Source organism: Ochotona princeps, chromosome 23 (genome assembly GCF_030435755.1).
Source record: "Ochotona princeps isolate mOchPri1 chromosome 23, mOchPri1.hap1, whole genome shotgun sequence".
NCBI classification, from domain to species: domain Eukaryota; kingdom Metazoa; phylum Chordata; class Mammalia; order Lagomorpha; family Ochotonidae; genus Ochotona; species Ochotona princeps.
Genome location: NC_080854.1, coordinates 16151317 through 16176015, shown reverse-complemented (window position 1 = coordinate 16176015; position 24699 = coordinate 16151317). Strand labels below are relative to the sequence as shown.

Sequence of the window (24699 nt, the reverse complement as noted above, 5' to 3'; positions counted from 1 at the left end):
AATAAAAGATCGACTCCCAATGAAACTGTTATTTATCTCGACAATAGGATGCTGAATTTTCTATCATGGTCTATATCTACAATGCCAGGATAAACTTAGATATCAAAATAATGGACTTGTGACTGGTTTTGAAGTATTATATTGTTGTAATAATATAGAAGAAATTAGTGGAGGGAGAAAAATGAGGAGGGGGGAGGAAATCCCTGAACCTATGGAACTTCATCATGACAAATAAAAAGTAAAGAGAAAAAAAAGGTAATAATGGTATAACTTGCTGTCAAAAACATACAGAAAAACAAGTCTATATGGACATGATGGTTTTATTAATCAGACACATCACAGGTTACAATAAATGAAGAATTTTAACACTGTACTTTGAGACAGTTTTATTTGCATTACGAATCAGAAAAATATTTACCATATTCTTAGCAAAATGTTTGGAGAATACCCCAGAATAAGACATTAAGGCCACTTAGACAAATGCTAGGGGGAAGGAACAAACCAAAAGTAGATTAGACATAAATTCTCTGGGAGTGATTTAGAAGAAATACAGAAGAAAGAACAAAATGACCAAAATAACCAGGGAATACATGCATTCTCAAGTTAATGGAGTATGAATTATAAATAAATTCTATGAAAATGCAAAATGAAAAAATGGTCATTTTGTGTTGAAATGCTGTTAAGTAACTTGAACCTTTAATGGGAATATGTTTAAATATAATCATACAGATGATCAAAGTTATAATACATATTAGAAAGCAATTACATATGTATTATGAGTTTTGAGATGTGAATTTTATATATTATCTATTTCCCTCTCATTCTCTACAGCCCATCTACACATCTAATACTGGTGAGAAATGAATCAAATATTGTAAGGAGCTGTTTGATTACAAGTATCACTTGCCCAGTCCTTAACTAAATTCCAAACATGACTGAAACCACTGATTACTCAGCTAACCCTTGAATTCCCACACAATTGCAACATCTTCATGGAGCTTTTCCTAACTCTTTGAATTATATTAAGGCCCATATTGTTTTACTGTATGAAGATACATTTGAAAGATGGATTTTCAGAACAGAGGCATCTTGCACTCAAGGGTTTACTCCCACAATAGTCTCAATGACCAGGGCTGGGCAAGAATGAAGCCAGGAACCTGAAACTCCATCCAGGTTTCCAACAAGGGTGTCAGAGGTCCCAAAACTTAGGCCCTATTTTTTCTGCTTTCCCACATGGTTTGGCAGGAAGCTGGATTGGTAGTGGAGCAGTCAGGATTAGAATTGTCATTCATATGATTTACTGGCATCACAGGCAGCAGTTTTACCCACCACATCACAATACCAGCTTCCAAATCCCAAATTCTATTCTTCCATTTGATGCCTTGCAGTCTTTCATTACTTTACTCAATGTCACATGAAAATGACTATAAATTCTTTCAAAAAAAAACCAAGTGGTTTCAACTTAATCCACTGCTCTCCCTGGATTTTGATCAATGACTGGCAAATACTAGATTATTAATAATCACATTCAGTTGAATTACATAGTCTAATCATAGAGGATTTCCTAAATTCTGTTGTAAGCTATCTGGTGGTTTAATATGATCACTTTAATGCTTCAATCTAGCACCATTTCTCACTTAATTCCTACAATAGATAACTAGGTAGAGTTGACTATTTAACTTGCAATGTTTACTTTGTGTTGGTTATATTATAAATATATGAAATAATACACACAAAACAGAAAAACATGGAAGCCAAAATATATATGCTGAGGAATATGCCATTAGACTGGAAAAAACATGATGCACGTTGAAAGTAGAGACAACAGAAGCCAACAAATCAGTCATAATAGTGAAAATAAGACAGAGGTAGAGAGGATACCATCTAAGCTAATTGTGAGGAAAAGGAGCACAGACTAAGGTAATACATGTCATGAAGAATAAGAGAGGTAAGTGAGCCTGGTGTATGCGTGTACCCATGATCACGTACCACAACCTAAAGAACGCTGAGGAGAATAAGAGAGAAGGATAATGGTGATGGGTGGAATTAAATATCACTGATTATTACTTTAATCTGACAGAAACAGTAAATGTGGCCATAAGGTCAAAGTACCAAAATAAATGAAAGCTAGTTGGGTAGGTGGTCCCGCATTGAGCAGTACGGCCTGGGCTGGAACAGATCACGCAATCAGCAGCATGTAAGGATAGAGAGTTCAAGATGTAAAATAGGTATATTTCCAAAACAGCCTATGTGTGATGAGAAGAGGCCTTGAAGACGGACAGTAAGGACTAAATATTTAAGCCCAATGTGAAAGGCTTAGAGCCCGAGAGGAATTTAAGACACAGAGCTGTAGGAGAAAAGTCAAAGAAGGGATATCAACTGCCACTGAAGGATTATATTAGATAAATTAAGGGACATGTTTGAAAGATTTGAAATTAGTTAGTTTCATTTCATTTGGTTCTGTTTTGTTTGTTTGAAGCTTCCAAGACAGGGCTTGAATAGAAAGCCAGGAAATACATGGTTAAGGAGCAATGGCAAGCAAGGAGGAGTGGGCGAGTGTTTAAGTTCTTATATTTTACATTTTCAAACACAGAAGTTAAACTACACAGGTAGAAGTCACAACTAAAAGTCAACAGTTTAACCTTGTTTAAAATGTTTTGAGCATGTTTCTTATGGAGAAAGAATGTAAAATAAACCCATTCATGGAGGATTAATGATAAAATACACTTTTACTTATCCATGATTACGGGATATTCTGATTTTGACAACAGGTGATAACATTATCCAACTTTGGTGCTACTTTTAAACTGGAAGTCTCACCAAGATATTCCCTAATTCTATGATATACCTCTCCTTCAAGTTCTATTTGGGATTCAAGGTCCTCAAATTATTTTTATAACTCCACTCCTCCAATAAGCAATCGCTATTACAAAATAACTCTTTTTCGATGCAGTAGTTTCCCTAGTTGGAATATCGTGCCTTCAGGACACAAGAAAGCAGAGAGAATAACCTCATGCGTTCAAAAGTACTATAGTTCTGGGAAAAATTTGGGGGGTATCGGTGTCTGCAAAATAAAACTATCCATTACTTCTTATCATTCTCAGTTGCTTTTCCCTTGATGAAAGCAAAGTCTAATCATAATAGTCCTAAATTTTCTGAGGCAATTTTAATTCATTATTGTCCCAGTGAACTCCAACATATAATCTACATAAAGCATAATATATATATACAGTGTTGCATTATAACCTAATGGAAAACATTCCTCTTTGTGTAATAACTATGACTCCAATAATATTTGTAGCTAATTTTTTTGATCCTTTATTTCTATTAATCTCTCGAATATTTCATTAGAATTTCAGGTCTTTGTTACCACTTTAAATAGACTGCAAATTTTTTATGCATAAATATCCAAGCAAAGACAAAATATATTAGGAAAGGAAATTTAAAGTACTTCCAGGAGGACTATTTTCATTGGTTCTTACATTTTCTGCAATATTAAACTTAAGAAGAGATAAAAGAAGTCTTCACAGTTTTTTTTTAACATAACCTAGTGGACAAGAACAATTATTTGAAGATATACCTTTAACTCTACTGCCAAATATTAAGCTCTTTGCAAGAGCAAATGAACATTTGAAATAATTAGCCTTTGAAATATAATATGTTACCCAGAATGATGAACTAGAAATGAAGCTGCAGAAAACTGTGGCCAATAGCTGGCTAGTAAGAAAGCATTTTCTTTTGTGAGTATAATCTAAATAACTGGAATTCATATAGCCAAGACAATAAAAAATAAATTGAAAGGTATATTTCTCATAATGTCAGAGAAATACATCGAGTAATACAACCTACTACTGACTCAAAGTAAAAAAAAAGCAGTAAAGATTCTAGACTCTGTCCCAGAACCCCGAGTTCCAAACACCATTTGCAATTGATCTGAACATCCAGCTTTTAGGTATTACAGTTTTCTAAGCTCCAATCAGATACAAAGTGTGCTTGCCATCAGATTACTCTAGAGACTGAATGAGATAATGCAAAGGGTACTTGAAATAGTTCACAGAAAAATGAAATTAAATGATCATATTTTTGGAGGGGAAAATATTTTTTATCAAACTACATGTACAGTATGTATAATACTATATTTTGGGCATTTCAGTAGAATATTCCATTGAAAGCATTCTTTTCCCATGTGACCAGTTCAAAAATATTTTAACAGAAGTTATACCACTATATTTATGTTAAAATAACTTGACACAGTACTTAAAATTTCTGTGTATTGTGGATTTTTAAGCCAACATAGAAATATACATTTCTAAGAAAATGACGGCTTTTCATGCCATGTGAGATATTTTGTGAACTTAAATTCAAACTCAGACGAAGTAAAGGACTCACTCATGTCTAGATGTTGGTGAATACAGAAATTTAAATGTCTGGCTGTTTAATTGGTTTAAATACTTGATAAATGAAATTGTTAAAAAAATGAAAAAAGTATAAAATTTAATAATTTGAAAATCAGATTTACTGGTGACATTCTTTAAATGTCACCAGCTTCTATGCATTATTCCCTTACATAACTGTATTCCTTAGTCTTTAAATGTTTGTAGCAATGTGCTTGTGGCAGCCATGACAGATTCAAGAACACGTTTTGGTCATTGCTATCACTTGCTGCTTGCCAGCAGTGAGCTCTCACATAATTAGGGCTGACTGCACTGCACTTTTAAAATTAAACCAAGCCTCTGGGAAAGAATCATGGAAATAGATAGTTAAAGGACACCCAGGCAATTAACAATATGATAAAGTTAAGAAATGAAGATAGGAAAGTAGGTTAAGAGCTTCTCCCTCTCTCTTCCCAACATGATTTATTAACACAGAAGAAATACATATTGGTTTTTATATAGGAAAGATACAATGTCCATATTTCAATGAATAAGCAAATTCCCTTGCTGTTTTCAGTGGATGCTTCTCTGTTCTAAGTAAACAGTTCTGAAATAATTTGATTTTTGAAATAAGCCTGAAAATGCTTTATGTTTGCTGTATTAACAACAATGAAATGATATATTAAAAAGGATTTAAGTGTCTTCACCACCAGCAAACTAATTGCTTTTTCTCAAGGCAGTGTTTGTTGGTGGTGGTAGTGGTTTTATTTGAAATGTGGAGAAAGGCAAGAGAAGAGAGGAGACCGAGGGAGAGAGAAAGGGAGTCATTCTGTGTGTTGCTTCACACTCCCAAATTCCCACAACAGCCAGGTCTGGACCAGGTTTAAGGCAGAACATCAGACTCCCTCCCAGATCTCCCACAGAAGTGGCAAGGGCACAGGAACTAATCATCACCTCTGGCTCCCAGATGTTCACCAGCAAGAAAGTGGATTGGAAGCGGAGCAACCAGCACTCCAATCAAGCACTCCGAAGTGGGATTCCATCATCCTAAGTAATGGCTTAACAGCTGACAACACAAAGCTCGGACCAAGCAATTGCTTTTTTGCTAAAACAGTGCACACCACAGTATTTTACTTGTGGAACACAAAATAAGTAAACAAAATAAACAAAATAACTGCAAATAAATAATTACATATTCTAAAATTTTTTCTCTATCACAGAATTTAAAATGCATGATGATAACATTTTATGTATTTCCCCACATTCCCTTCTTTTTCATGGAGGTACAAAATTAAATGTCTATTAACTTTTTAACGGTAAAACTCCTGAAAGATTGACATTCTTTAATGCTTTTTTATATAAGTTTCCAAACTACAGGAGAAAAAAAAACACATAGCACCCAGTTAATAATTACTAAATGGGTGAATTTTAACTCTCAATACCGTATTTTTAGTTAACCCACTATTTTTTCTTTATTCCGGAATGTATCTTAGCATCAACATAGGAACATAAAGTGTAAAGGAAATTTAATATTTATTAATTATTGGCTATATTTTAGGCACCTTTCAGATTTTATATTACTCTAACATCATTATAATATGAATTTGCTTTTCAAAATCTATAGCTTCCAAGAAGTTGAACACCTCTTATTTCAAATTACCAAATGAACAAGAGCAAAATACATTTGAATTTAATAGTCACCATTTATTACACTATAAAATGTCTCATTTCTACTGGAACTGGATCAACCAAATAACAAACAAGCAAAAATACTGGTAGCCACAATTCTGCTCCGTTCAAAAGAGAGAAACAAATACATTCAAATCAAGTTTTAAAGAGAACTAAGATTCTGGCTTTTCTGGAGCTAGGGCTTGGTCATTTTCTCATCAGAAAGATATATCAAGTTGCTTTTACTTAACATGATTAGGGTTTTGCTGCAAATATAACTCAGATACATGAGTGGAGCCGATAGATGAATAGTACTCTTGTAGTTCTTTCATTATAACTTAGTTCTTATTTTTCAAAATTAAGACCCCTCCCTTTTCCTCCTTCCTTTCTGTCATGAAATATGATTTATACAGAAAGCCACATAAAATAGTGATTTATTATATATGAAATACTCTGAAAATCTCCATCCAGGATAATAAATAGAATTCTGGTATTAATCTAAGAAAGCCTTCCAGGAGCTGAGTACCAATCTGTCCCTTTCCACTCCATATTAGCAGCATTGTTGATTTTTATGAGTGGATTCCTTGAATCTTCCCACAGTATCAACATAGTCGTGTGTCCCTAAATTGTATAGTTGGGTGTCCCCACTTCAATTTGTAAATTTAAGTATTTCTGGTGTAAGCACTGTGCCACCGTAACGTTAAGTCATTACTTGTGATGCCCACATCTCAAAGCAGAGTGCTTGTTCAAGTCCCAGGTAGTCCACTTCCAATCCAGTTTCCAGTTAACACACGTGGGGCAGCACTGATAAACAGCTCAAGTGCCTGAGTCCTTCCACATGTGGAAGACTGAGCTGGACTTCTGGACTCCCAGCTTCAACCTTTCCCAACCTGAGTTGTAGCCATCTGGGGAGAGGATCAGAGAATAGAGGATCTCTACCTACCTGCCTACCTACCCATTCTCTCTCTCTCTCTCTCTCTCTCTTTCTCTTCTCACTCTGTAGCTCTTTTTTTCAAGATCCTTTTTTTTTTTTTTAATTTGAAAGGCTGATTTAAGAAATGAGAGATATATATGGACAGGTAGGCAGGCAGATGGGTCCCAGCTGCCTAGATGGAGTTCCAGGCTTCTGGCTCCACCCAGCTCCAGCCAGCCCATCCCAGACCCTGCCTGGGCCACTGAGACAATCTGGGAATAAACCAAAGGATGGAAAGTGCCGGTCTACTCTCTATCTCTGTAACCCTTCTTTTCAAATAAATAAATGAATCTAGACAAGTATTTACTTTATGGTTTTAGATCTTGATCTTTCCAACCGCATGCTTTGTGAAGAGATAAAAAGCAAACTAAATGGTCTACACCAAATTAAATTATCTCAGTGTTTGTAAAACATACAGAAAAAAAAAAACCTTTGGGAATGAACACCAGAATCAGTGGTGAGCATACTGTTCCCATAATTCTCTTCATTTACTAAAACTGATTAAGTGCCCACTTCGAGCACAAGGAATGTAGTTAATAAAAAGCCTTCACTCTGGTGACGCTTAAATTCTAAATGAGATTCGACAAGCATTAAATAAACATTTGGTATGATGGATTATGATAAATTCTACAAAGAAAAAGCAAGGTAGAGATAGGGTTATCAACCGACAACCAGGCTTTTACAATAGGTTTGTATTCTTTCTTCTTTTTTATCATTATGAAAAATAATACAGGGATCATCTTTGTTTGTATGTATCCACAAACTTGTCACATAATTTTAAGATAACTGTCCATACTTTTTCAACAATTCTTTATATATAAAGTCAAACTGACCTACAGAAAGGTGGCAGTTTGCAATCTTCGGAATCATATGAAAAATTTACTTCAAAATATTATTGTTTAAATAATAAATAATATTAAATAATAAATAATTAAAAATAATTTTTTATTTTTCTATTAACTTTTATTTCAGCTGCTTTTACCATTTGTACATTAAACCTAACTTTGAAGTTAACCTGACTGCAAAATGATAAAAATTAGTTGATTACCAGCATTATTCAAATGTCAAATTGAAACATAGAGTTTATATCTTCAGCTTTTGTTAAAAGTAGTGTTTTCCATTACTCATCAATAATTTATCATAAATATAACTATTTTGAAAAGTAGCTGATATACTTTAAAACACCTACATTATAATCAACCATTGTACAGCATATTTCTAGTTGCAATGTTTTGTCTTCTCACACTCACTGATCCATTCAGAACAAATCAAACTTCACTAGTTCATTCATGCTGAGCAGGTATCTAACTCTAAACAATTGTAGTGTTTGACCGGAAATTCTTCCCCTCTCAAGGAAAATATTTCTAGCCTCAGCTCTAATTTTAAATTATCTATTCAGACCCCCCCAAAAAATTATGCTTGCATCTTCCCTCCACTATTTTAATGTATCTTTTATTTTTATGTATTTATTTTCATTGTTATTGGAAAGGCAGATTTGTAGAGAGAAAGAGACACAGAAAGAAAGCTCTTCCACCCACTGGTTCACTCCCCAAGTAGCCACAATGGCCAGAGCTGAGCTGATCCAAACCAAGGAGTCAGGATCTTCCTCTGGATCTCCTATGCAGGTGTAGAGTCCCTAGGCAGAGAACTGGATGGAAAGTGAAGCAACCGGGGCATGAGCTGGCACCCACATGGGATCCAGGCGCTTGCAAGGCAAGGATTCAGCCAGTAAACTACAGCACGGGTCCCGTGTCTCTGATTCTGAATTACATATTAATCTGGGTTCCAAAACTAAATGTGCTTGAAGAGAATCAAAACTATGTTGCCATCAGAGACACAATACTGTGAGGATATACATTTTTCAGGATATAAGGTTCACAACTTAAACTGACTTTTGAAACAAGCCTGAAAATTGAAGGGTGACTGACATAGATATAACCTCAAGAATGACTAATCAATACTTAGAACAAACACAACTAGGGATTAGTTATATTATGCAAAAAACACAGAATGACTGCTGTATGTTTCTACCATATATTTGAATATATATCACTATATAGCAGCTTCCACTCATCTTAATTCACTTACAGTTAATAACAATAAATAACAAACTTATTGCTCAGAGAAGACACTTTTAAACATAATTAGTTAAGAGGTGAATCATTCTACAGAAAAAATAAGGAAACTGAATTTTTCCTGTAAATACTGAATATGTGACTTCAAATATTCATTTTTCAGTATCTGTTCATGTTTTTCAAACAACCAAATATATTCTCCTTTTTAAAAAGCTACTGAAACATTCTGCAAGAGTGATAAGTGACATCTGCTCTAAGAATGATCTAAGAAAGATTTTTTCAAATCCATCCTGCCAAGTTGGTAATACTTTTAAAATTCTTAAATTACAGTTCTACATAACAATTTTTCATGACTATTAACTTTGACAAAGAAAAAGGAAAATGGCAGAATTCAGCAGATTATGATTCATGCTATTTGCCTCATATAGAACATTTAACTTCCTTGAGCTGGGATACCAAATGGTTTAGCTAAGCACCGTTCTGATGAAAACAAAGATTAACTGAAAAGAGTACATGTAACTCAATGCCTTTAGAATTTCCTCTAAAAGCTATTTTCAGACACTCAATACTGAAATGTTCTATACCAGCTTAAAATTAAAAATATACATATATAGGTGTGCATTGAGAAAACATGAGAAGTTTCCCGAAGGTAACTGACTCTTGAGGAGACCAATGTCACATATCACATATATGCAGCACCACTGCACATCAGGGCTTCCCCTGCCTTTCACTTCCTAAAGGGAAAAAGAAAACCGCAGGAGCAAGTATACAGCCCAGCAACTGAGAGCCCCTCCTCCTGTATCAGAGTCCCCTAGCTTCAGCTCCGGAATTCAGATCTGTGACCATGCACACCTGCCAGGGCGTGAGTGACACCCTAAGGAACTGAGCTCCAGCCACTTACATTGGAAGCCTGAATTGTTTCCGGTTTCTGACTTCTAGCTCCATCCATAGCCCAGTCCTGACTTTGGGGGCCATTTTGGCAATGAACTAGAGGAAGGCAGTTCTTTCAATTACTGTTTCCATTTCTCTAATTCTCAAAAAAATAAAATTAAAGAAAAAGAAATACTATATCACTTATGATATATACTTCATAGTTCTATAGTGTGTTCAGTCTTGTGATGCATTAGCAAATCTTTAATACATGACGGCTTGCAATTCTGCTCTGCACTTAATCTTATTTAAATGTTATTATAAAAGTAAAATTAAAACAGAATTAAAGCATATGAATAATTTAAGAAAACATTCTCTAAATACATACTCTCAAAATCTTAGCTTCACATATGCGTAGACAGTGCTATATAAATGGTTTCCTATGTCTTCCTATGTCTTTTTCTTCCTCCCTTTCTCCCTCCTTTTCATTCTTTTTTCCTAATTTCATAACTGAGGAAATTCTCAGTATTCCACTGCAGACTTTGAAATGTCTCCCAGCAGAGACCCTGTCCTCCTGTTTCCTAGGGGAGAACGACCCTGGTTCCAAGCATTCTAACAGGCAAACGGAGAGCTCTGTATCTACTAAACAGATTCCTTGTTTACCCTTTTTTCAGTCTAATTTTATTTGTTTTTTCCTGGAACAATTCAACTGACAGTTTCACATCCAGAAACTTTTCTGAGGTCCAATGGATGAAGAATTAAGGAAGTACAACAGGTTCTCTGTTAGCTCAATACTTCAGAATATTTTCCAGGTATCTAATTCTCTGCTCTCTCTTCTTTCTTCCACTGGTCTGTGTGTTGGTGTGTTTTTTAGTGAGTATTTTGAAGTGATTTTTAAGAGGAAGGAAGTATAAATGATTATGTTTAATAATGATGCTTCCATGATGGCTTAGAGAGTTATTTATATTGATAATGTATAATGTTAAAAATAAGGTGGGAGTGGGGATAAGGGAAATCCCAGGGCCTAAGGAACTGTATCATAAAAATGATAATAATAATAAAAAGAAGTAAAAAAAAAATAAAGTGGGAGTAATAGAATTACCACTCATAAGAAATGCATTCCCGCCCCTACCTTGTGTATACATCTACATCATTGTATTCACAGCACTTAATGTCTCAGAAGTTTCATACAAATATCTGTAGGTTTTGTAGGAAAACAGAACAGCTGGGGCACACAATGCAGGTGGCACGGAGGAAAGGATACCAGGTACTATTGACAGGGAAGACGAAACCTTCATCGTCTTCAGATTAAATATGTGCTTGCTCTGGTTGCAAACAAATTATTTGACCATTAACTCAAAGTAGTTAATAAAATACTGTTATATTGACCCAGCAATTTTAGTACCAAGATAAAGCAAAATCCATCTGTAAAGCCTATGTAGAAACACTCATTATCAGCAACATCCGTACCAAAATAATAGAGACAACCCACTTGCACATCCAGTACTGGACAGATAAAGCATGGTACACCCATGCCACGGAGAACAGGCAAACAAACAATAAACACAACACAGCCTGGATGGATCTTGAAAAACCGCCAAGTGAACTAGCCAATAGCAAAGGGCAATATATTGTTTGATGCCACTGGCAAAAATGTTCAAAAATTTTTACAAGAAATCTGCAGAGACAGAAAGCAGATGAATCACTGCTTAGGGCTAGGGCAAGAGGCTTGGAGGGGCAACAGAGGAGTGGGTGTTAACGCATGTGATCAAATGTTTTAAAAATGGATTGCGCTGGTGGTTTATGGCTGCATAACTCTGAGAACTTACTAAGAAATGCTGCATTCTATGCTTTAAAGTGAGTGAATTTTATTATATATGAGTTATTTTAAAAGCTGTGAAGAGCAAGAAAGCCTGGCAGGAAAAAAAGTGTATTATGTACATTTTCACAGCGTAGGGGATGTAAAACTGCATAAGACCGATGAATCAACAAGACTTAAATTCTAGTGGAGGAACACACATAAAAACAATTTTGATAAGATCACAATGATTAAGCTGAAACCTAAATGGTGAGTAAGAACTAGGGAGTGATGAAAAGTAAAAACAGAATTTCAGACAGTGAAGTTAAATGTCACATCAAAATCTCTGTGGCTAGGGAGAACTCCGCTGTTTCTGGGAGCTGAAAATACTTCTACGTGGCTGGAACACAGCAATGATGGAATGAGGGAGCAAGGAACATGTGATAAGGCCACACAGGCAGGATGAATTATGCAGGATCGAAGCACAAAAAGTTTGTCAAAGACTTTCTGCGGTAACAGCAAGGCACGGGCACTGTGGCACTGTGTGTTAAGACACCACCTGCAGAGCTGGGATCCCAGCGCAGACTGCCAGTTTAAGCACCTGCAGTTCTGTTTCCAGACCCAGTTCCCTGCTGATGCACCTGGCAGCAGAAGAGGACCTTGTTTCAGGGGTATTACCCATTTCAGAGACCTGGTTGGAGCTTTTAGACTCTGGGCTTCTTCAGCTGGGGACTTAACCAGCAGATACAAGCTGTATGCGCATGCGTGTGTGTGTGTGTGGTGCATGGGGTGATATTTGTCTCTCTGTAGCTCAGATTTCAAATAGATAGAGCTTTAAAAATAATGATAAAATCAAAATAGTAATAATGATAATCTACTATAAGGTTTTAAGTTACCATACTATTATTATATTTGCTTTCTAAGATCTCTCTTGAAACTGTATGATGATAACAATAGAGAACAATTCCTACTTTCTGTCTTAAAGCAGTTTACGCACGGGATGCCATGTCTGGGAAAACTACATCACTCTTGTCATTTTAGGAATTGGCTCAAGAGTATCAATATTAATTGATAAACTCAATACTTCCATCATCTCTACATTTTTCACAACCAGTAATTCCATCCTCTGAAATTTACACAAAATTTAAAAATTTTCAGATACACTGGAAAAATAAAACTGAAAAAATAATGCACTAACATGGAACTAAAGAAAGTTCAGAATTTACAAGTAATTTTTAACTTTGTGTTTCAGCAGAACTACCTTACTTTTAACATCTTAAAAATTAAATCAGGTCTACACTGGGGGCTGGGGGGGGTTCTAGCACAGCAGGTAGTCTGCAAGTAGTTCGACACCTACATTCCATCTGGGCACTGGTTCCACTCTGGGCAACTGTTCCACTTCTGATCCAACCTCCTACCAACTATCTGAAAAAAACTGTGGGACAGGATCCAAGTCCTTGGGCCCTGATACCATGTGGAATACCAGGAAGAAATTCCCAGTTCCTGGCTTCAGTTTTGCCCAGTGTTGCCTTTGTGTCCATCTGGAAGATGTACCAGTGGATGAAAAATCTGTCTCTTTCTCTCCATCTTTGTTTTTATAGGCAGAAATCTGTATGGCTCTTCCCCATTTAATAGTCTGTCATATATGCACACCGTACAAGCAACTATACACACACGAACATAAAAAAAAATAGAATGAACACAATCATGAAAGCAAATTACGAAAATCCCTGTTTTGTTTTGTTTTTCTTCCTGGAAAAATAATGATGCCTTCACAAAGAAAATTATTTTCCAAAGAAAAAACTAACACATGCAATGTTAGCCTAAGCCTAATTCTCTCTCTTTCACGCGCACACACACACACACACACACACACAGTCGCACAGAGCCACTGTTTAGACACACTGGGTTAAACCACACTCTCAGTGCTGGCTCCCCATAGCAGAGCTGGGTTCAGATGCCAGGCACTGTGAGTCTAATCCAGCTCCTCACTCATGTATCTGGAAAAGCAGAGTTAAACTAGTAAAAATCACCTCCATAGGAGACCCAGGTGGAATTCCAGGATCTCAGCTTCTGCCTGCTCCAGTACCAGCCACTGCAGCCATCTGGCGAATGAACCAGACAGATGCAAGATCTCTCTTTCGCTGCCTCTGTGTCATTCTTTCCTCCAAATGAATAAAAAATAAACCTTTAAAAAAGATAAAATTTGTCACAGTCTCTAAGAATGTGCAGTATTCCCATGAAGCACTAATAATCAGCCATCACTTGCACTGAGCTTACAAAGGGCTCCATCTGAACGTCTTCATCTTAAATCTAATTTTGTCTCTAGGAAATGAACTGTATTATTTTCTAGACGCAAGTATTACACCAGAGCCACCAGAAGCTACTAATCAAGCTAAAGGTATATTGCCAATCTTGTGTTCATTTTGGGACAGGGGATCCCTGTGGAATAGTGCACAACCTGAAGTATCACTAAATTGCTTTTCAGTGATGACGCTGTTTTGGATTTTTTTAAAACTGTACATACACAGTCGAATTCATTTTTTTATGATAGAACTTATAACAACAGGACTACATCTTTACAATGCCTTTAGACTTCCTTCCCTATTATTGCACAGGAAACTTCAGAAGTACATAATAACACGTGATTAGTACAGTGCATCTCTCCACTGATTCTCACTTTAAAACAAGCCCTCAAAACTAAGTGTCTGAAGTTCTATTTACTTATTTTTATTTGAAAGAGATGGAGACATACAGGGAAAGGCACTCCTATGAGATCTAGTGTTTCAAGACACACCCAAATATCCAGCCTGCCAAAGGTAATTTGATAAGGAAAATAGCTCAGGAGGAAAAGGGGAAATCACCTTGTAACAATGTTAAAGTATGGCTTCTGTAATATCCATTAAACGTGGCAGTGAAATGATTTACCCAAGTTTAAAGCTTTATAACTTACATGTACACCAAGAAAAAAAGTCTCCAAGAATTTCACTCTGAATTGTATGTAACAGTTGTTCCTAGGGCCACCCAGAACAACTTAACTAAATATGTAAGAAGTAAAAAAGAAAAGAAAAAATGGTTCAACTGCTACAGAAACAAATTTGTGTTAGTTTTAGTGATATTGATACATAAAGGGAACAAAGCATTGCTGAGAGAATACAAGGGGCACTCAGCACAGAGAAAATAGAACAATAGGCTAATTGGTCCTTACATCCCAGAAGGCCAGTGTGTGTGTGTGTGAGAGAGAGAGAGAGAGAGAGAGAGAGAGAGAGAGAAGCTCCAGGAAACAGTCCTTGTCTCCATAATGAACTGGATGACGTGGGTGAAGTCCTTTCCCTCATGAACACATTAGTGACCTCTGACATGCACATAGCTGCGATGCAATGTGAGTCAGGAAGAGGAACCCAGGTGTGGCACTGCCCTCAGGAAGTGTCTCCTGTGTCCAGTCTCCAGAGCCCTCAAGTACCTACCACGCCAGGAGCTTCCACACACAGCCACTCACCCTACTGACAAGTCACGGTGTAAGAAATAACAAGTGAACACACAAATCCCCTACCCTTTCCATCGGCAGGACGTCAAACATGTCATTTGTCTATGAGATAGATAGATAGATAGATAGATAGACAGACACACACATATATAGAAAAGGAACATGACTGTTGTAAAAATACTTATGTAAGCATGAACCAACAAAATATAATCAGAATCAACAAAACAGCCAATAGTCTAATGGTAAATTTTTCTGGGGTAAACAGTTTGCATAATAAAAAACCTACAAACATATTTCAAATATTTTTTCAATCCATTCAAACAATGATAACAAAACTATCAGTGGGCTGTGAAAGCACCATGCTTTGCCAGGACCACTTTTTTAATCAATGGCAAAAAGTAAAATTTCGGCTAACAAATATTTCATCACAATTGCTAACATTAAATTATTTGTATTTAACCTCCAAATTCATTGCGTTTTGATGGGTTTTGCATGTATTACTCACATGACATTCAATGATATCGAAACATGCATCCATTTCACAATTCTCTACATAATTTTTCTAAGAAGCTATCCCTTTTTTCCCTACTATGTGAACTTCTATGTGATGGCATAAACAAAAACACAAGATTTTTTTTTCCTCACTAAATCCTCAATTCAGATCATTCTAACAGTACTGATGCTACCAGAGTACTCTTCACTCCCAGAAGTTTTCTAACAGCACCCTCTCCTGAGAAGGAAAATACTCCGCCCTAGTTTCACAGAAGGTAGGAGAAAGCAAGGGGCCAGAGGCCCTGGCTGAGGCAGGTGAAGGAGGCCCTGGCAGGCTCTCTGGAAGTCTCAGTGGCAGCACATTCCTGCCCCTGGAGGGAAGTGGAAAGGAACCAGCCTTAGCAATCATCTTGAGAAGGGAAAATACAACAGAGCCACAATGTCAGCACAACACACCCTGACATGAATGCTGATGCGAACTCAGCAGGAAGCAGGTGACCACAGACCACCTGGGCATACCTGCCCAGGCAAAGATTTACGTAAACATCCCCTGGCTACCTTTATTTCTAATGTCTCCCCAACACCCCGACACCAATGGAAGTTTATTCAAAAGTGAAATTTGGAATTGTAACACATCATCTTCCTCAAAGTCTTCAGAAAAAGGCCTGAGGTGAACAAACGATAACTAAATATATTAAAACACAGTGAAATTCCTATAAGAAAAAAAACTCACAGCCGGAAGTCTGTCTTTGGTCTTTCATTACATCATTATAACATTCTCACATTGGCACTGAGATCACAAAAAGCATTCATGAAAATAAGAAACACATGTTTTCCGAATGAAAATATGAACATGGCTGCTTGTTTGATTTGCTGTTTTACAAAATCAATGCACTCTGCAGTTATGACTTTTCAAATCTATTGTTCAGATGTCTTCCAGTTTAAAATCTAAATAATTTATGACTGTCACATTCTGGTTTTTCCATGCATGCTAGGGAAAAATCAAAATTAAAACTATTCCAATGCAGCTTGTTTTTTTAAAACTAACAGCTCTTCTTAAAATCATCTCCCATCTCTGTGAAATGGGTAAAGTTGAATCTCTGCCAGATTTCAATTTCTTCAGTAATAATGTTTCTTCTTAAGGAGACAGTTCATCTCATAAGACTCTTGGAAAAAGGCAGAGACTGTTCTGATTTTATTAATTTCTTTCATCCAAAAATTTGTCACACCAGTACAACTCTTTACATGTAGCCCTACGCTTGCAAATAGTGAGTGAGGAAAAGTTCAACTACCTGATACATTTCACTATTTTGAAAGGTATAGTCCTTCTCACACTGCTGAAGAAATTCACACACGTTACTTGAGTGAAAAATTAAATAAATGTATTTTTATTTGCCTAGTAATATCAAACCCTCGTATTTCTAGAAATATCACTATTTTGTTATGAAGAATGAAGCTATTTTTTGCCTAAGAATTTTCACTTTACAGTTATCATTTGAGTTGCAATCTATTTCCACTCACGAATGAGGAAAAGCATTATTCCACGCTGAAATTCCAACCTTTAAAATGCTAAGGAGCATGACGACCTAATATGTCTACGTATAAGTTTGCTTATCTTTACGTATCTTCCAAACGGAGGCGACATGTTTGATTACTCACAATGTTCCCAACAGGAACATTCTTCCAATCAAACTCTTAATTATCTATGTGCTATGCCGTCAGGTTTTGTCTTTCTTTAGATTCTACTATTCCTAAATAAGCACTTTCTAACTGTATCCTTCCTAAAATCCATTCACTCCACGCATAAACAGCAAAGGCTATTTATTTGTGAGATCGTCAGTAACTCAGAGATAGGCAAAGACAGTCTTTCAAGGCTCTGCGTGGCGAAGAATGGGTTTTGCACAGACAACGTCATTCAGAACTGTGGACAGCTCCCAGGAAGCTGTGGAGTTGAGGGCGATTTCCACCAGTTTCTAAACCCAAGTCAGAGTTGTGCTTTTTTCGTACTGTTCTAGTGCATGTGCTGTGTATCGGAAGTCTGTCATTAACCTGCTTGGAAAGCACACAGAACTCCTATCGATGACTTTTTCTCCCGACAAGAAATGGATAAATGCCCTCAGGATTCCCTAGCTGAGGGTTTCTTGAGGGGAAAAGTCCAGCCTTGTTCCGGCGCGGATTCAGCCGTGGCTGCGGAGTGTGCGCACGCTAATAAGAGGATCTACTTCACGACCTTCATTTGACAGTCTACAAACATGCTTAGAACTGAAGGAAGACTTGGGCCACACACAAGCTCGAGAAACGTCTTCCTGTGGGAGTTCTGCTCCGAGTTCCCCCAGCCCTTCCTCGGAGCTGGGGAGAGGGAAGCCGATTTCTCAACTAGCCTGGAAGCCAAGGTCAAGAAAAGGATGGGCGACACTCTCTTTCACGAAGGGGGCTCCGGAAACGCCCCTCCCTGTTCGGTGGGGGAGCCCCGAAGCTTCCTGTCACGCCCCTGCACCCCTGAAACCGCTCCAGTCGGGCGCTAACCCCAGCGCTAATCACCCTTCCCCGGGGAACCGCGGCGAGGCAGCCCGGTGTCTATCCGCGACCGAAAAGCAGAAATAAAACCCTCTCCACCGACCCCAGCCGCGTCCCTCTCCCTCGGGGAAGGGAACAGAGCCGCGCGAGGACGAGAGCTGAGAAGAAAAAAAAAAAAAAGTTTCCCTGGTCCAACTTCACATCCTCCCACCGGAGGTCACCCTTGGCCTTCCTCCCTCCTCTCTCTCTCTCTCCCTTCCAAGTTGCTGAGCGCGCCGCCGGACTTCGGGGTCCGCCGGAGCCCGTCGCTCAGCCCCTGCCCGGCGGCCAGAGTGGCCGGAGGGTCCCCGGCAGGTGTCGGCCTGACGGGCAGGGGCCGGCGGCGCCACCCGGGCTGCTCCCGGCCCTCCGCGTCCCCACCCCGCCGAGGAGGGCGCCCGTTTTGCAGGAGGACGCGGAGCCGGGCGAGTTGGAGGGCGCGCCCGGCCGGGAGGGTGGGGCGGCGACTGGGGCTGGGGTGGTGGGGGGAGCCCTCACCTGAAATCGCTGTAAGGGTGAATAATCCAGAAGCCTGCAGTTTTAACCCTTTCCTGCTCCTTCTCCACCGCCTTCTGGCTCCCGAACATACGGAGGGAGAATTTGTTGACCCCGGGCTGCAGCATGGAGGTGAACTGCCGCTGCATGAAGCCGTACTGCCGCCGCGGCCCCTCGGCGTCCTCCAAGCCCCCCGCCGCCTCCTCGCCGCCGCCGCCGCCGCCGTCCACCTTGAAGCACACCGAGTTGCCGTGCTCCTTCGCGCCGGCCCCGCCGCCCCCCGGAGGGGTCCCCAGGCGCTTGTCGGCCCCGGCCGGCCCCGCGCCCGTCGCGGGCGTCTTGGCGGGGAAGACGCTGTTGCCGTCATCCCGGCTGTTGGACGACGAGTTGGGCTTGCCGCCTCCTTCCATGCCCGGAGGACGCGGCGGGCGACGGCGCGGGCTCCAGACTCGCCGGCAGCCCGGCGCCGGGGACACGTCGCGGCGGCGGCGGCGGCGGCAGCGGCGGCGGCACCGGCTGCTGCTGCTGCTTTTTCCCGCTCGCTGCGCGCCTGCCTCGCTCCCGCCGCCGCCGCTGCTGCCCTCAGTGGCTGCGCTCGGGGCTCCGGCGGGGCTGCTGGCGACGCGGAGGCTGCCGGAGCGAGGCGACACGGGGCGAGGCTCCGCCGCCTCAGCCCTCGCGCCAGCGTCTCCCCTCGGCTGCCCTCTGCTGGCCGGAGCGGGGCTCTCCACACACACGCACACACACACACTGACTCAGCCCCCACTCAGAGGGGCTCTACACGCACACACACACACACTGACTCAGCCTCCACTCAGAGGGGCTCTACACGCACACACACACACACTGACTCAGCCCCCACTTAGAGAGGCTCTCCACACACACACGCTCAGCCCCCACTCAGAGGGGCTCTCCACACACACACACGCTCAGCCTCCACTCAGAGGGGCTCTACACACACTAACTCAGCCTGCACTCACAGGGGCTCTACACACACACACACACACACACACACACTCAGCCTCCACTCAGAGGGGCTCTACACACACTAACTCAGCCTCCACTCAGAGGGGCTCTACACACACACACACACTCAGCCTCCACTCAGCGGGGCTCTTCACACACACACACACACACGCTCAGCCTCCACTCAGAGGGGCTCTACACACACACACACACTCAGCCTCCACTCAGAGGGGCTCTACACACACTAACTCAGCCTCCACTCAGAGGGGCTCTACACACACACACACACACACACACTCAGAGAGGCTATACACACACACACTCAGCCTCTACTCAGAAAGGCTCTCCACACACACACACATTCAGAGAGGCTATACACACACACACACTCAGCCGCCACTCAGAGGGGCTCTTCTCTTCTCTCTCTCCTCTCTCTCTCTCTCTCTCTCTCTCTCTCTCTCTCTCTCTGCCTCCACTCATGCTTCACCTCTGCCCAGCTGGACATTGAACTTAGGAGCCCCGGGAGACTCCTCTGTGTACACGGGGCGAGACACACTGACTGTAGGTTCGCACTGGGGAAAAAAGGAGAAAGAGCGGGAGCTAGCAAGGGTTGTTTTTGCGAGAGAAGACACTATGCGGAGAAACTCATGGAGCTCCTGGGTGAATTCTTATCTGAACATGACAGGGTTAGGAGGAGGTCGGGCTGATTCTGCCTAGCGATAAGGCTGTGTGTTAAAGCTAGATGTGCATAGCCAAGCAAGCTTTGACAATGGAAAATTTCATGAGTGCGAGAGAAGGCGTGTGTGCGTGCCTGTGTGTGTGTGTGTGTGTGCATGTGTGTGTTCAGGAGCTCGCTGGGCTGACAGAGTGCCCAGAGCCCTGGAACCCTGGGTAATCAGCTGCTTGGGGCTTTTCAGATTAAGGCTGTTCACCTAGGGACAGAGGACTGACCTCCTTACCCTTATCCTGGTTTATTCTCGAGGAGCTCCTTAAGCAGGGGTTGTTTTTTGTTTTGTTTGTTCTCCTCTTGCCAAGGCCAAGCACATCAACACATATATGAGCAAGACCATCAGCCACCAAGACAGAAACTAATGTGTGAGAGAAATGTCGTTTGAGCTGACCCATCTTTTATGATAAATTATGCAATGAATAGAACGCACGAAGAGGCACGTGTGGGGGCCAGTGTTCACCTACCGCACGCTGGGAGTCGAGATGCCTTGGAATCCAGTCAAATGTAATCATCATTTCAAACGGGAGGAAAAGATTCTCAAGTGAAACGGACGATGCTGAGAAAAGCATTTTCGGATTCTTCTTATTCCCTCTGTGTGTCTCAAACCCTCTGGATTAGCTAAAAGTAGCCAAATGTGCTGCCAGCCTCACCAGTCACACAGCGGGAGAGCCCCAGAGTCGGAAGAGCTTCAAGACTCCTGAGGGTCCCTGAACATCTGCTCCAGATTCCAGGCAGGCCTCTCTGCCCACAGCCCCTTCCGAGGAAATCTTGCCTTGGCCAAGAGTCCCTGCACCCCTGAGTTCCGCTTAGCCACTTGGCAAGGGATTCTGTGTCATGCTGACAAACCAAGGCCTAGCGTGGGGAAATGAGTGTGTTTCTGAAATAAAGGTGTTTTCCTGAGAAACAGAGAGGTGATGATGCCTACTAATAGCAGGGGAGGACTGCAGGGGGACGATTAGAGGACGTGGGGGGGGGGGGGTGAGTACGGGCTGAGAGAACAAGCAGAGAACAGAGCAAACAGAACCAGCAGCACACAGTAGGCAAACAGTAGCCAGCATCTAAATCAGCTCTCCTTTTATCAGAGTGCTATGTCCTGACTCAGACACCATCTCTTTTCAACCAATCCCAAACTAGAACTCTACGGAGCAAATCTAGATGACCAAAATGTCATGGTAAGAAACAGAGGAGATACAAGCTACACCAAAGTAGGAATGCCAGGCATCCAAGAGGAACTGATAAGAGTGAAAGCTGAGAAGGAAGCCACAGGAATGAGTACAAATACCACCCACAGCAGCGCTCTGCTAAACACAGGCCCAAGTACCCACACCGCGTTTCTGTATTCATCTAGCGTGCCCCTGCCTTTTCTGCATGTTTCCCCAGTCCCTCTGTTTTCAGTCTTAAGTGCACGAGTGTGACAATGTATATTTTAACATAAATTTTAAACTTTATAATATTTAAAAATACGCCATCTAAAATAGTACGTGGAAGTTTTTCTCCTAGCAAATCATTCTGTTCCATTCCAAATGGATTTTAATGATTAGCAGTAGTTAATGTAACACAGGGATTTCTGATTGATTGCAAGCAAGATCTCAAAATAGAGTGTACAAAAAAGGATCACAAATATGACATGACCTAAAAGGGAGCTTGTAAATATTTTATTCATTCTAAACCTATAAAATAAATTTGAAAATGTGTGTCTGAATATGTTAACTAAAAATTGTCAACAATATGAAAAGTCATGATCTTTCACTTGACCATCAGAATGTCATCTTATAATTTTGGAAATGTGCACTCAAATAATACACTTCCTTAGGAAGAAGAAAGGACTTGCAATAAAATAGGGATTGGATGAAAACAATGGAAGAATGATAACAATGAGATAAAGACACAAAGAAATTGAGACAAAGAAAAATCCTGAACATTGAAGTTAATCTTTGCATAGCATAGTTTTGCATCTTTTCAGCAAAAGTGTCTCACACTAAAATCTACTGAGACAAATGACTCTTAGAAAGTGGGCTATTGTCCCATTTAATTCTACGTCATTAGATACCCTTGACACCTAAATGCTTTTCACATCAGGACTTTGATTTCTGAGGATCCATTGAAAATTATGAGTTCATCTCATGAGAATGTCTCAACAGTAGCTGGAATAGTTTCAGTTATGCATATATAAAAAGAATGCATATTTTCAAGGTTTCCTGTCTCCTTTAATATTCTGCTTAAAATCAAGTTTCAGACAGTAGCAGATTAATATGAATCTAAAATAAAATCTCCATGCATCAGGCACAGCGCATGAAATGAGACAAAAAAGATATATGAAGGATTTGACGTTTGAGTACTTATTGGGAAATTCTTATGAAAACTTAAAGACTTAAGGGATAAGAAAATGTTAGTAGAATAGAGATATATGTTAATTGCATATTTCGTAGCAAGGAAATGCCAGCAAAAGACCTGCTTCTGTTGGAGAACACAGTGGTAAGAAACTAGAAACCCAGCATAAACACAAAGCCTTTCCCTGTCATGTGCACCAGCAGATTTGATTATCTGCCTGAAAAGCAACCACAAGTAGTGTGTTCATGTGACACACTGGAGATATGGAAAGCCAGAACAAGGTACTCTTAGTCAGCATTTCTTTCATGTTATCATTCTCAGTTGATAATATTGCCAATCTGAAAACTCAAAAGATCAGTTGGCTAGCCATCATAAAAAAGCAACAGATTTTAGAATAGTGGTGTAATTGAAAGATATTGCATTAATACTTTTCTAAGTATCAGTAATAACCATGAAGGCAACATGCAGAACAAAGGATGTTTTCCACAATTCCAGTTGTAAATGAAATTCAGGCGATGATTCAATTGGCATATATGAAAACTATGGCTTAGAAAACAATTTTTAAAGAGATAAATGGATATATGGCTAAATTACTATATGTTCTTGGTCGATAATATAGACAATAATGTAAAGATTATAATTATTCTCAACTTGACTTTTAAATTTCAGGCAAAATTGCATAATTTCTGATTTTCTTGGGTGGCAAACATTTGCATTTCGTCATAGGATGAATTTATCACAAAATATATTTAAGTTCATTCAGATTGATTGCTTTTTAAAACCTCAGTAAGTTGCGGCTTAAAAGTGAAATTAGTGAGGGCACTTCTGAAACATTGTAACAAACTCTCATATTCGTTACATATCGAAGATGTCAGTTCAACACAATAAGCAATAAATAATGTATTGTATAGTAAATAGAGCTGGAATGGTTAATGATGTTTTACCACTTCTTACTACCCTGCTTCTTAAAAATCTAAACTCAAACTCCATAGCTGGAGTAAATATTGTACAACAGAAGCCAGGCCAGGCAAGTCCTCTAATCCCAATCCTCTCAACGGATGACTGTCCCAATAAATGCCACTGTCTTAACGTTGGCCTCCTAAACCCTGTTACCTCTCTCATCCTATTGCCTACCACAGCCTCCCCCTGACTGGTTCAGCCACACAGATCCATTGGCTCTTCTTCCTGCCTGTAAGACTCACTTCCACCTCTGGAAATAGCCCGTGCTTATCATCCTTACATCTGCAAATTTTTTCTCTCAGATCAAACACCATGTGTGTCTTGGTGATCTCAGTAAAAGCTTCCCTACTCTTTTTTATATCAAATACACAAGCCTTCTTATTGCTTCCTATCTCTCTCTCTTGGTTTTTATTTTCCGCTTCACTTAACACCAAATGGTATGTTACATATTTTACTTCTTGTCTATGGATTGTATGTCATCCAAACTAATGTAAGCCCCTGTATCTCTGGCAATTAGAACAACGAGTGACATCTAATTTTATTCAAAAAATCGTTTTAGAATGAATGGAATAATGAAGATACGTTTTGCCTTCCTGAGACAAGAAATCTGTGATAAAGTATAATTGATTATTAGTAGTTATATTATTATTTCAATTCTTAATTTTAATGTAACTGATTAAAAGCCCAGAAAGCCCTCTTATTAGCTGAGAAAAAATCATAATATTTCTCTTCTACTTTCATTTAAATTTCCTTTATAGGTATTTCATTATAAAGTCAGGGTAGCCTTGTACTTATATAACTTATATAACTTAATATAGTCAAGTTACTTAATGAAAAAAGAAATAGAAGTAAGTTTTAAGTTTAACAATATTTTTCCTAGATTAAAAATGATATATTATTAGAACATGGGTGAGCAAAATCCCAT

At 39.6% G+C, this 24699-nt stretch overlaps 1 protein-coding gene across 2 annotated transcripts in view; it reads right to left on the bottom strand.

The window, feature by feature from the left end:
- HCN1 (hyperpolarization activated cyclic nucleotide gated potassium channel 1) overlaps positions 1-19398 on the bottom strand; it is a 244192-nt gene extending 224794 nt beyond the window's left edge. The window contains exon 1 of one of the 2 annotated variants that reach the window (XM_004583790.3): positions 18791-19398. In XM_004583790.3, the coding sequence (XP_004583847.3) occupies positions 18791-19197 (407 nt within the window). In that variant the 5' untranslated portion in view covers positions 19198-19398. The remainder of the gene's footprint in view (positions 1-18790) is intronic. The other variant, XM_058680194.1, reaches the window with a different exon arrangement.
- Between the last annotated feature and the right edge of the window lie 5301 nt (positions 19399-24699).